This window comes from Sparassis crispa, assembly GCF_003851025.1.
Source record: "Sparassis crispa DNA, contig_000012F, whole genome shotgun sequence".
Classification (NCBI taxonomy): domain Eukaryota; kingdom Fungi; phylum Basidiomycota; class Agaricomycetes; order Polyporales; family Sparassidaceae; genus Sparassis; species Sparassis crispa.
In genome coordinates, this window is record NW_020939759.1 from 888,812 (window position 1) to 900,931 (window position 12,120).

Sequence of the window (12,120 nt, forward strand, 5' to 3'; positions counted from 1 at the left end):
TCTTTCTTCCATTAATTTTTTTTCTTCTGCCCACCCATCGGACGCCAGCCAGTATACATGCATCTGTATATATCTTCCTTTCCGCTTTCCGTCTCTTCTGAATATTTTTTGGCTCTCATATTTTGGCGCCGATGCGGGAAATTACCTTTTCGGGACGAGGACCCGCAGGTGACCAGCCATATAATGGCATATATGGCGTCTGACACAGAAAGCAACATATATACGTGCAGTTGTACAGCAGACCAGAATTACAAGTAAATGGACCGACACAGCGTACCCACTCGGTCCAGCAGACACCGAGCCGTGCGCTGCACATTACAGCCGCATGCCCGCGCGCGTACGCCATCTATATCCGAGCATATGAGCGATATCCTTTCACAGCAGATCCTCCTGTCGCCAGTCCCGTCTCTCGTCTGCGCCCACGGCGGTCGCATCGCCGCCCTGTGCCTTCACGATGAGGGCAGGACCGGCCTCGAGAATGACGTCCTCATCCGAGTCCTCATCCGAATACTCCTCGCTCTCCTCATCGTCGATGAGAATAAGCTGGGCATCCTTGCCCTTGTACACCACCGTAGGCGGGCCCTCGGCGAGCACGAGATCGCCGTCCTGCGCCGCGGTGCGTTCCTCGGCTTCCGCCTCAGCCTCGACGTCCACGACCGCGACGAGCTCCCGCTTGAAGTAGTAGCGGAGTCCGACCGGGATCATGACGCCGACGGCAACGGCAGAAAGCATGAGGAAGTTCTTCCACGAGATCAGGTGGAAGTCGTCGGCGGAGGTCATATCGTCGAGGCTGCCGCCGATGGTGGTATGGATGACGGTGACGCCGAAGATGCCAAGCCAGGTGCTGACCCAGAAGGGGACGATGCCGATGCCGAGGTGTGGACAGAGGACGTTCACGACCCAGTGCGGGGGGAATGGTGCAATGCGGAGGACGATGAGGTACGAGATTATGTTGTCCTTCTGCTCGGAAATCTTTGCGCCCCAGACGTCAAAACGTGACTTCCACTTGGGCATGGTGAGGAGAGCGGGGCCGAGAGCGGCGCTGATAAGGTAGCAAAGAGTCGCGCCGGAGGCGACACAGGTGCAGGCGAGGGCGAGGGCGCGGGGAATGCCCCAGACGGCGCCGCCGAGGATGGAGAGATACATGGAGCCTGGGAGGGAAAAGGCTTGGAGGCTGGGTGCGGGGGTAAGCAGGAGAGTGGGAGAGAAGGACGGCGGGGAACGCACAAGAGATAGCTTATGATATAGCAGACGACGATGCGGTAGGGGTAGATGTCCCTGTATTTCTTGAGCAGCGTGTTGAGGGCCTGAAGCTCTGCGAATGACTTTGGGACCTTGAGCGACGGCCGGTCGTCTCTACGGCGGATGTCAGTGCGGATGAGGGTGAGAGCGCAAGGAGACGGACTCGTCAAGGGTCGGCAAGGCCAGCCAGAGGATGCCTCCGAGAAACGCTGTGCTAAGGACGAATATTGCGGCCATCTTGAGGGTGGCATTCATGAAGATGCGACGCGAGGAGGGGCGGGAGGGGGCGGTGGTGCCATAGGTAGAGTCGTCGGAATGGCGAGAAAGGAGAGAGGTGGCTGCGGTGGGCGAGGGGACGACGTCGAGGACGTCGTGGACGGTGACGAGCGAGTAGGCTGATCTGTTGTCGGGGATGGTCGAGTTGGTGTGCAGCGCAGGGGGAGACATCGTAGCGTTGGCCCGAGTCGTGCGCAGCTGCGCGCACCGTGCTCTCTCCACTCCGCTCGTGGGAACCGCCGTCCTCGTCCGCTTCCTGCTCCTCCGAAAATCCCGAAAATATTCAGCGACTCTCGCAGAACGCTCTGCTATTTTTCAAGGTACTCTACAGCACACGGAGAGGGCGAGAGTGCGCGGCGGCAAGAGCGCAGGGCGGGCGGGGAGTGGCCGGGGGACAGGGGGCAGTGACCGGGGAGCAGCAGACTGGTAACGGGACGAACGGTGGGCGCTGCGTTGGTCGTTGATCATCACCCTTCAGGCGTCGTCCTCGTCGCAATCTTCGTCGTCGTCGTCGTCGCGGACGATCATCATGACCCATCTGCTCCCCCCACACGCCGACCTCAACCTGAACCACTCTTCTCTCCAGTCCGCCCTCCAGATCGACCCTAATCAGCAGCCTCCTCCCGCCCAGCAGCCGCAAGCCCCGCCCCTGCAGCCGCCGCCGCAGTCGAGAAAGCGAAGAAAGGCGGACACGAACGGCGACGACGGGCCCCATCCCGCTGAACCACGCCGGCTCCGTCGATCTCACGAGGCGTGCGCACGATGCAGGAGTAAGAAAATTAAGGCAAGTCCCGGCGGGCGACACCGACGGCAAACTCCCGTCTCTCCCGTCTCTCCTCCCGAGTCTCTTTGCTGACCGTCCTCCTCGTCGTCCTCAGTGCGATTCCAAACATCCCAGATGCACCGCTTGTGCCACCGCCGGCACCGCATGCCACCAAGAAGACAGGCATCGCCAGACTCTTACGCCGCGCGGACACACCGAGCGGATAGAACGCCAACTCCTCCAATGTGACGCCCTCCTCAAGCGGCGCATCCCCGACTTCAACCTCGACAGTCTGGACGATATATGTTCCCGCGAAGGCATCGAAGTTGACTCAAGCGATAACGCCCTTTCTACCACCTTCCAGTTTGCTCAACCACCCGGCGGCGGCGGCAGCAACAGGCCCTACCCTCTGCGCACCGAGGCGCCTCCTCCGCAGCCCGGTTCTCCCCCGCGCACATATCCCTATGGTCCTCCTGGTCAGCCGATGATGCACCACTACGGCGCTCCTCCCATGATGCCCTATGGGCCCCCTCCTCCTGGATATGGACCCCCACCACCCCCACCACCGCACATGGCCATGCACGGTCCTCCTCCCCCCGGCTACAACCCCCACATCCTTCCTGCGTTCCAACACCCGCTTCAACCCCACTCCAGCATGCAACGCTCGCCCTCTTCGCACGACATCCCCAAGGGCCAGGATCCCCTTTCACACGACATGTCTAGCACCCAAGTGCGTCCTTTTTTTCCTTTTTCTCTTCTCTACTCACTTATCGCACTCTTAGGCACTGGCCAAGAGCTTCGGTGTCCACTCGGCTATCGTGAATGAAGTCAAGATGTCCGTCATGGACAGAGAAGATCTGGCAGTCGGCTCCGCCGGTCTCACCTCTGGCCGCGACCGCGATGTAGGTGAGCCCTCCGCCCCACGAGATGCCACAAAGTGGTTTTCCGTCTCCATGCGCCGCGACAGCACCGCCGGTCACCCACCGTCTGGGCTATCTGGCCCCGCATCTCCTTCGTCGAACGTCCCCGTTTGGCTTCCCAAGGATCGTACGATGTTGCGTCGCGTCCTCGACGTCTACTTCACACGCCTCAACTTCCACCGACCCGTCTTCACCCGCAAGGAATTCGAGCATACGCTCGACGCGCTGTATGAAGGTCAAACGCTGCAGCATGACCCCGGCTATGTGTGCAGCCTCTACCTCATCCTCGCGTTGGGCACGCTCAGCGAGCTCAACCACCGCGTGAGCGGCATGGAGAAGGAACGCAGCCAGAACATGGCGAGTCCCACGACGCCCAAGAAGCTCATGCCCGCCGACTGGCCGGAACACGAGGAGTTCTTTCAAAGCGCTCTTGCGGTCAAACCTGACCTGCGCGTCACCGTGTCCAGCCTGCAGGCGCTAATTCTACTTCAGTGGTATCTCTATACCGAGGTCAGTCCGTCCACTTGATTGGCTGCGATGACATTGCTGACGCCGCGATAGCGACAAGGCCGGACGCTCTGGCGTCTTGTCGGCAGCCTCGTCAGGTTGTCGATTGAGCTCGGGCTTCACCATGACCCGACCTCGCAGGATAACGTCTTTTCTGAGGAGGAATGTCAACTGCGCATCCGTCTGTGGGGCATCGTGCTCGTGCATGACCGTGGCACGTCGATCCTACTCGGACGTCCTCTGGCCATAGCGCCGTCCGATTCGAACACACCGCGGCCGTCGCGGAGCAAGTCCGGGAGCAGCGACATTTCCGAGCATTTCGTGCTGTCCGCGCCGATCGCGGAGATACAGGCTGACATTATCAATTCCCTGTATACACCAACACGCCAGAGCGCGGACGCGATTATGCGCCATGCGACGCGCATCATCAAGAGTATGGTCGAGTTCCGCCGGCAGCTTCCTGACACATACAAGTGGTACTTTAGTGGCACAGAGGACTGGCCCCTCGAGCGCCGCATTCAGCTAGTGAACGATATTACAGAGGACCAGGGCCTCACGCTGCTCAAGATCGGGATTACCAGAATTCTTCTGCTGCGTGCGCTCTTCAGTTCGAAGCAGCTGCAGTACCATCACCGCCACCGCGCTCTTCTTGATGGTGAGCTTTGCCGTCTCTGAAGCCTGTTTCGATTTTGACCCGCAAAATGCAGCTATCGTGATGTCGCACAACATTATTATTGTGCACAACCAGCTGATCCGCTTCCCGGACATCGCGTTCTTTGTCTCGCCTATTCCATTGCACATTGCAGCGATGGTAATTCTCTTCGGGCGCATGTCCGGCTGTGACCCTATCCCACGGCAGGTCGCGCTGGAAGATGTGTGGATGGCGCTTGACATGCTCCCAAGCTTCCGCTGGCGCTGGGAGCGCAAGGACCTCAACGGCGGGCATCCGCTCATTGCCAAGGTCGCCGAGAAAGTGCTGGGTGTGAACCTGCACCAAGTTGCACCGACGGCAGCGCCAATGCTGATGCCCGAGCAAGACTGGGATGCGGACAGCATCCTTTCGTCCAAGCCTCCCCCCGGCACCCAGCAGCAGGGCGTTCAGCCTCAAACGCCAACGATGGGTCCCGCCCAGTACCCCGCTCAACAGGGCGCGTACGCGCCACCGAATGGGGGGTCATCGGGAACGGGGAGCCCGGGGCGTGGAGGCAAGGGTGCGCCGGGCACGCCTGCGGACAAGAAGCTGGCGGAGGTGCCCGCGGCACTGTTCTACCCGTTCTATCCGGAGACTCAGAACAATGCGGCGGTCGTCGCCGCGGCGGGGAACGGCGGGAACGGGGACTTCAACCACCTGCTTGCCGCGGCTGCGCAGCCGATGAGCACGTACGGGTACCAGCCGTCTCAGGAGTCGTATATGCTGGAAGAAAAGGATACGTCCGCGCCCGCATCGTCGACTGGGATGTTGTGGATGAATGTCAGTGCTTGTCTTTTTTACACGCTTGCTGTGTATGGCTCACGCCAACGTGCAGCACGAACAGAGGCCGATACCTCACTTCCCAACGCAGACGCAGCAGTGAGCGCAACAGTAAGTGGCATGAATTATCTGTGTATAACGTCCTCTCGTCCTCTTATCCGTTCGTTTGGAGCTTTCCTGCCCGATCTCCATTCGTATGCTTGTACATTATAATGGCGATACTCGAGCAATGCTGTGGATTCCACGTTATCAGTGTTATATTGTTTGTCGCGCCACCTGGCGCTGATCTTATTTCTTGATAGCAAATTGATATGCAATAGACCGTGAATATTCTAAGGTGCGGGAACCCTGAGGGGGACACGATACAACATGGCGAGCTTGCTACGTACAGGAGGATTCTAAAAACACAGCAGAGTCTAAACGACGACATGCAGCGTACTAGTGCAGAGCAGATAAGTTACGACATGCCCAAGAGAGAGGGAGCACCTCTATCCGAGAATGCGTTCCATACGCTCGAGAACGATCACCAGCCCGCGGAGGAGCGTCGCAACACGCCTGTTCAGGAGCGCGCTCCCGTCGCCGGGACCAGGGCCGACGCCATCACGAGGCCTGTCAGGGGCGTACTCCTCGTCGCGCTGCGCACGCAGCGCCTGCTCAAGGGCGATGGGGAGAGCGACGGTGAGGCGCGCAAGGCGGATGGTGAGGCAGGAACGGCGGCGGAGGTCAAAGTAAGAAAGATCGCGGAACGCGCGCTGCACCTCGAGCAGGCGCGTGAGCTCAGTGTGCAGCGCCAGGACGCACGTACGGCACGCTGTCAGCGGGTTTAGCGCGGGAAAGATAAGGGGAAAGGGGGAAGAGGGGCATACTCAGGGCGCGCTCGCGGATGGACTGAAGGGTGAAGAGCACGGAGTTGATGCCCTCCTCGCCGAGCCGGAGGGCAGGGTTCATGTCGTTCACAGTCCCTGCATGAAATGTGAGAGTAGATGATACAAGGAGGCGTTGTGCACCTACGGAGCAAGGTCCGGATCATCTCAAGATCGCCATCGAGGAGGTCGTTAAACACGCCAATGACTACGCTTCGAAATGTCTCCTCGGGAGGGGGATAAGGACGAGCAGCGAAAATATCATAAGAAGAATTGGGGGAGCGAGAATCATAGGATCTTTTCGAGGATGGCTTGCTCAAGACGTTATATGCGAGAGAAACTTTTTGGAATGCGCGTGTGGCTTCAGGGTTGTTAGGGAATTTACTGAACAAGTATGAGCTTGGGGACGTCTTCAGTGTACTTGATATGCTCACTCTGGATGACATGCTTTGCTCCGCGCTAGATATGCACGGCGAAGGGATAACTTATCTATGCGAGCGGTTCTGGATATTCCGAGGATGCGATAGAGATCGTTCTCGTTGAGGATCTGGTTGATAACAGCTTTGTTCGTGCGTGCGGGGGGAGGAGTGGGACCATACTGCGAGTGAAGAGATGATGAAGACGAGGAGGATGGAAGGGACCCGTCGGAGTCGGAGTCCAGGTCGTCGGCAGGTGCCCAGGATATATGCTTTGAACTCTCGGCGTGTGCACCGTCCTCGTCCTCGTCTATGGGGAGATGGAAATACGAGCTCGCTGCGCCCGGGCGTAAGCGTTATGCGAAACACACACGGAATAAAACATGCCTGAGCTGAGGACATACGAGAACATGGCCGTCGACATAGAAATTGCATTCTCTTGAATTTCAGTTTCCATGTGATATTCACAAAACGTCGTCAGTCACGTGCAATAACGCGACGCGTCTCTAAATCTACATTCCAGATCTACATTCGGTTTCTACGTATACTCTACGTTTCTACATATACTCTACATATAATTTCTACATAAAATCTACACCGCCGAGGGTGCTTCCAAGTTTGCGTGCCGCCCGCTTTACCTCGCCACGCTCCCCCATCACCGTCAGCTTCACCACATCTCCCTTCTCCCCCTCGCCTGCGAACGCGCTCAGCTCATACCTCCCGAACGCCCAGTTCAGTACAAACACTCCACTTTTCATCGCCACAAATCCCTTCACTCGCCACACCGTCTCCTTCGACAGCGCCCCCAACGCCTGCCTCAGCTTCTCTTCCTCGACAAATTCTGCCCCGTCAGAATTGGTATCCGGTACGATGTGATGGTGAGCACAGTCCGAGCTATGGTCGTGTCCGTGATGCTGATGCGCGTTTACCAGTCCTTTCCCTCTATACACCGTAACCGTCTCCACCTCCTCGTGGTGCGGAAACTCTAGCCGCTCTTCCACCTGGAACAGCTTCGAGTCGAGTCCGAAGATCAGGCTAGGATCGACCCCCTTCCGGCCCTTGCACCGTATCTTCGGTGTGGTATCATTTAGCGTATTCAAATGGTCCACCAGCACGTCCAGTGCGCGCTCAGAGACGTGCTCCCACTTGTTCTGACCGTATGCACATCAATCTGGCAGCGACGGCACAGGATTCGGGGTACACGCACGATCAGCAGGACATCTGTGTAGCTCGCCTGCATCTTCGCTGTGGGCGACGTGTCCTCATATCCGACAAAATTCTCTGCGTCGATGACCGTCACGATCGCGTCCAGCTTCAGGTCACGGCCCGTCTCGCGCTCGAGCTCGCGGATTTGAAATGCCAGAGTCGCGGGGAAGGCAGAGCCGCTGAGACGCTTGTGAGTCTATGGGAGGGGAAGTGGGAGAGATGCTACGGACGAGCATTCGATGATGATCCGGTCTGGTCTGTATCTCTCTACTCGTCGTTCAATTATTGGGGCCGGAGGAGCATCGGTGCGGGGAACTTGCCTCTAATTTCTAGCAGAGCAGTCTTCATCTGTCCAACGAGGACGCAGCACCTGATTGACAGCAAAGCCTCGTCTCGACTAATTTCACGGAGAAAACGAGGACTCACATACACCCATTCAGGATCTCACTCACCGCAGCCAAACTGGACTGTTTCGCAAGCTGGCTGTCGACTATATGCATTCCAAAAACATTATTCATGACCCCACCATTACCCCACGGCATGAGCCTCAGCATACGAAGGCGAATTCCACTCGCACCTTCGACGTCGCCAAACTCGTTTTTGAGCAGGACGACGCGGTAGTCGGGGGGCAACTGCGGGAGTAGAGAGAGGATGATGGACGTCTTGCCCGCGCCCAGGAAGCCAGTGAAGACGGTAATGGGGATGTCGGGTGGGGAGACGGCCATTTGTGTTAGACTTGGTGGACGGAAGCACGACGTCTAGTTGTAATACCCAGATCCCGATCGCTCGAGATTCACGAGATCGAAGCACTCCGCAATCGAAACGCTGAGAAACCGAAAAAACGAGAAAATTTAACTGACTACGCCGATAAAACAGCTCAGGTACGTTATTAAGAGATACCTCGTCAGCTACTGAGACTATAACCGGTAGGACAAAAATCGAGCAATGAACCAGAGGATATGCATCAGAGCAAGATCTCCGTACAGCAGCAAGGACACAGCCATGTCTTTGCATGAAAAGAGACGCAATACGTAAGTGGAGAGGTAAAATTTACACCTCGATCGCAGTAGAACTTGAAGTCTCATCAGTCTGAATCGATGACCCATCTATTGACGGAGGAGAGGGCGCTGCAAGCAAGCCTAAGCTCATGCCCCAGCTCGTCAATGTCGGCGTGCATCTGCTCGGCCTCCCTGCGTAGGCGCCCTTTCCTCTGTGAGTCTTCCTCTGAATCCTCGTTTAGCATCTCTATAGATACTTCCTGTTGAACGGTCCTTGCCTTGAGCTCGCTCAATCTTGCACGGAGCGCGGCGTTCGCACCCTCAATCTGCCGGGTCCTTGATTCCTCCCTTCCTCTCAGCATCGAGCTTTGCCTCCCAAACCTCCTCCGCCTTCGCTATCCTCCGAAGGCGCCATCCCTCTTCTGCGTTGGTCTTCATTCCAGTAATGGCAGCTCTGACACCGTTGGCGGACTCGTGGATACTCGCAACGGTGGTTTCAGTAAAGCCCCACGTGCGGTGCTTGCGAGAAACGAGTCCCTCCGAGCCCGAATGTCCTCCGCCGGGCTGTTGTACACAAGCGCGAACAGGAACCCGGCGCACCAGAATGACTCGTCCGAGAGGTGCTTATATTTCCCATCCACGAGTCGGCAGGCGTTTACGAGGTTCAGAAAGGAGTTGGGTCGTTCCGCGTCAGACAGCTTCTACCGCCGCGACCTCCGCGCGCCGTAGTCGTGGTAGGCGAACAATCCGCTTGGAGACACCCCTAGGGAGAATCTATCTCCCGTACGACGATAGGGTCGAAAGTACCATGAATCTTTTTCACCACGAGGCCGCTTGTACTCCATGCAGCGTACGACCTCGATGAATCCGACGATGTGACTTCGGTCATTGATGACTTTGGCCAGAAAGAATACGTTGCCGGAGACGCGATCTTTGTAAAAAGTGACTTCGCTCAACTCCAGTAGATGGTCGGGAGGGTCGGTGATATACATGCTGCATACAACGATGGATAAAGACCCGACACATGAAAACATGTCTAGAAAACTCCACGATTCCGAGCCATAACTCTTTGTAGGCTTTATGGGACGTTCACAAGTGATAAGATCGCAGAACTTGACGAAGCAAAGTAGGGGAACTATGATGAACAACGCAGCTCGGTCTGATAGAGAGTGCCACAAGCTGCCCATAGTGGCCGGAGTAAGCTGAGAGGCAGTTCGACCGGGGGACTGGTGGCGGAGTGATAGGATGTTCCTCGGGCCGCCTACCCGCGATTCAGCCAGCGGTTTTCTAGTTCGTATATCCACTTGAATCTAAAGCTCACCCCACTCGCTGCTGCATCCCGACGTAAGTAAGGGTTACACTGCGGCGGACAAAATTAAAGGTCACTATAAGTATGGCATCAACTATTTATTACTCATGAGAAGAAAGTACTCGCCAACAACTCGCAGACAACATTCAAGTCTTCCGAAATACAATATCTTTATTGCCTAGCACTTTTGTCCGATGAGGCCCAATCCCACCCAACGACGAACTTGCATGCCGCGCAGTGTTCTCTAGGATCCTCGCCCTGAGAGACGAGATCGCGCTGCCTGGCGGTCCCGCGGACAACTTCTTATGCAGCAGAGACGGCCTCGAAGACGCCGTCGGCGCAGTCTCCGGCGGCCGCCCCACCATCCTCCGCTTCGCCTTCTCCCGTACTTCTAGCGCGAGCCGCTCCTTCTCCCAATGCTTGTGCGCCTCGGCTCGGCTGTCCTCGCTCTCCACAGTGAGCGCAAGCTCCTCCGGCAGCGCGTACGTGCTCTTGAGCGTGTCGTCAGCGGCGCGGCGGGCCTGGTCGAGCTTCTTCTCCGTACGGAAGCGCTGGCGTACTTTCTTCGAGCGCATGTACGGATCCACGCTGTAGTGGTCAGAGAGCATCTGCAGCTCCTCCAGCCGTGGAATTTGCACTTGGTTCATGTGATTCTGCGCATCTGTAGACTTCTCCAGCGCAGCAAGGGGGTCAACGGGGCCTCCGTTGGGATCGGTGTCTGCCACGAATTAACAGACTTGTGGGTAAACCGGAAGACTATCACGCTTACCGTGAATAGCGAACCCTCCATTCTCCTCGGGGTCCCACTCCTCGTCTTTTTGTCGTGCACCGGAGGTAACAACATATCTCGTGTTCTACGGAAGGGGTCGGTGGGGCTACGAAGAGCAATATGATGCATGGCGCACCTTCGGATCGGTTTGGATTTCGAACCATCCGTCACACAGATGGCACTTGCACCTGAAAGAATATATGGGCGTAGAATAGTAATTGCCAATCTTCTTCTTCTCCGCGTTGTAGCGGACACCCATACCGATGTGGTTGTTGCAAGTTCCACTGAGACGGTATCTGAGTTGTGCACACACTCAAATGATTAGAGTTGTGTAAGACGTACCACCAGATGTTGAAAGGAAGCTCAAAGCGGACAATCAGGATGCCCTGGTCGATTTTGCGAGCTCTGTCTCCGAGTGCATGCTTGCCTGTTCGTGTATGAGCAAGCTGCAGACCAACACGATGAGGATAACATACCTCTGTAAGCATTGAGACTTCCATGCTTCTCTCCATCATAATCTGGAGGATAGTATTTGTTAAAGCCTAAACAAATGGCTGTCAATACAACTCTACGGACAGCTACACCGCATGCGACTGGCCTTGCATGGTGGGCGTATGTGAAGAGCGATGATTACGAAGGTTACCTTATCTTATCTATTCACTACGTAAGCGGACATCTCGACAAGAACGTACGTGAAACTCTAAATCACTTGAATCCACAGACTCACATCCAACAGTCACCGCTGTCTCATCCCGAATCCCAAGCCATCAGAGATGAGTTACGTCGCTAAGGGTGAGAAGGAGTTCGACGCCACTGGCGCACCCGTCCCTGCCGCCAAGATTCACAAGATCCGCATCACCCTCACCAGCAGCAACGTCAAGAACTTGGAAAAGTGTCAGTGCGATCATTTTTCCCGGAGTGTGTGGTAGGGCTGACCGACTCTGGTTTCAGTCTCTACCGACCTGATTAACCGCGCCAAAGACAAGCAACTCCGCGTGAAAGGTCCCGTCCGCCTCCCGACCAAAGTTCTCAAGATCACCACCCGCAAGACTGTAAATACACCCGCAAATTGTCTCGATTGCCCGTGCTGATTTTTTCTCTCTTTTAAGCCTTGCGGTGAGGGTTCCAAGACCTGGGACCGCTACGAGCTCAAGATCCACAAGCGCCTCATTGACCTGCACTCCTCGAGTGAGATTGTCAAGCAGATTGTGAGTGTATTACAACCTCACTGCCCCCTCTCATGTTTGGCGGATGTTCCTTTTTCAGACGAGTATCAGCCTGGAGCCCGGTGTGGAAGTCGAGGTCACCATCTCTGCTTAAAGACAACCATATTTACATGTATATACATATTACGACATGACCGTTGTGATCAATATGTCT

General features: G+C 56.4%; 7 protein-coding genes across 7 annotated transcripts; 2 read left to right on the forward strand and 5 right to left on the reverse strand.

The window, feature by feature from the left end:
* Positions 1-375: 375 nt before the first annotated feature.
* SCP_1302980 (hypothetical protein) lies at positions 376-1,689 on the reverse strand (the record flags this gene model as incomplete). Its single annotated transcript, XM_027763594.1, has 3 exons — positions 376-1,174; positions 1,228-1,356; positions 1,406-1,689. 3 exons carry the CDS (start codon positions 1,687-1,689, stop codon positions 376-378), a joined length of 1,212 nt encoding a protein of 403 aa, XP_027619395.1.
* Positions 1,690-2,047: 358 nt separating this feature from the next.
* On the forward strand, positions 2,048-5,282 carry SCP_1302990 (hypothetical protein; the record flags this gene model as incomplete). Its single annotated transcript, XM_027763595.1, has 6 exons — positions 2,048-2,302; positions 2,397-3,011; positions 3,064-3,711; positions 3,763-4,363; positions 4,416-5,179; positions 5,235-5,282. 6 exons carry the CDS (start codon positions 2,048-2,050, stop codon positions 5,280-5,282), a joined length of 2,931 nt encoding a protein of 976 aa, XP_027619396.1.
* A 385-nt stretch (positions 5,283-5,667) lies between these two features.
* SCP_1303000 (hypothetical protein) lies at positions 5,668-6,893 on the reverse strand (the record flags this gene model as incomplete). Its single annotated transcript, XM_027763596.1, has 5 exons — positions 5,668-5,990; positions 6,046-6,141; positions 6,191-6,426; positions 6,477-6,795; positions 6,881-6,893. 5 exons carry the CDS (start codon positions 6,891-6,893, stop codon positions 5,668-5,670), a joined length of 987 nt encoding a protein of 328 aa, XP_027619397.1.
* Positions 6,894-7,039: 146 nt separating this feature from the next.
* SCP_1303010 (hypothetical protein) lies at positions 7,040-7,216 on the reverse strand (the record flags this gene model as incomplete). The annotated part of the gene is made up of 1 exon (XM_027763597.1): positions 7,040-7,216. The coding sequence occupies one exon, from the start codon at positions 7,214-7,216 to the stop codon at positions 7,040-7,042; it is 177 nt and encodes a 58-aa protein (XP_027619398.1).
* A 338-nt stretch (positions 7,217-7,554) lies between these two features.
* On the reverse strand, positions 7,555-8,389 carry SCP_1303020 (hypothetical protein; the record flags this gene model as incomplete). Its single annotated transcript, XM_027763598.1, has 5 exons — positions 7,555-7,843; positions 7,895-7,931; positions 7,985-8,034; positions 8,091-8,154; positions 8,242-8,389. 5 exons carry the CDS (start codon positions 8,387-8,389, stop codon positions 7,555-7,557), a joined length of 588 nt encoding a protein of 195 aa, XP_027619399.1.
* A 1,728-nt stretch (positions 8,390-10,117) lies between these two features.
* SCP_1303030 (Protein saf4) lies at positions 10,118-11,345 on the reverse strand (the record flags this gene model as incomplete). Its single annotated transcript, XM_027763599.1, has 6 exons — positions 10,118-10,689; positions 10,741-10,825; positions 10,877-11,024; positions 11,083-11,167; positions 11,217-11,282; positions 11,339-11,345. The coding sequence occupies 6 exons, from the start codon at positions 11,343-11,345 to the stop codon at positions 10,118-10,120; spliced, it is 963 nt and encodes a 320-aa protein (XP_027619400.1).
* Positions 11,346-11,513: 168 nt separating this feature from the next.
* On the forward strand, positions 11,514-12,060 carry SCP_1303040 (40S ribosomal protein; the record flags this gene model as incomplete). Its single annotated transcript, XM_027763600.1, has 4 exons — positions 11,514-11,634; positions 11,692-11,792; positions 11,850-11,948; positions 12,007-12,060. The coding sequence occupies 4 exons, from the start codon at positions 11,514-11,516 to the stop codon at positions 12,058-12,060; spliced, it is 375 nt and encodes a 124-aa protein (XP_027619401.1).
* Between the last annotated feature and the right edge of the window lie 60 nt (positions 12,061-12,120).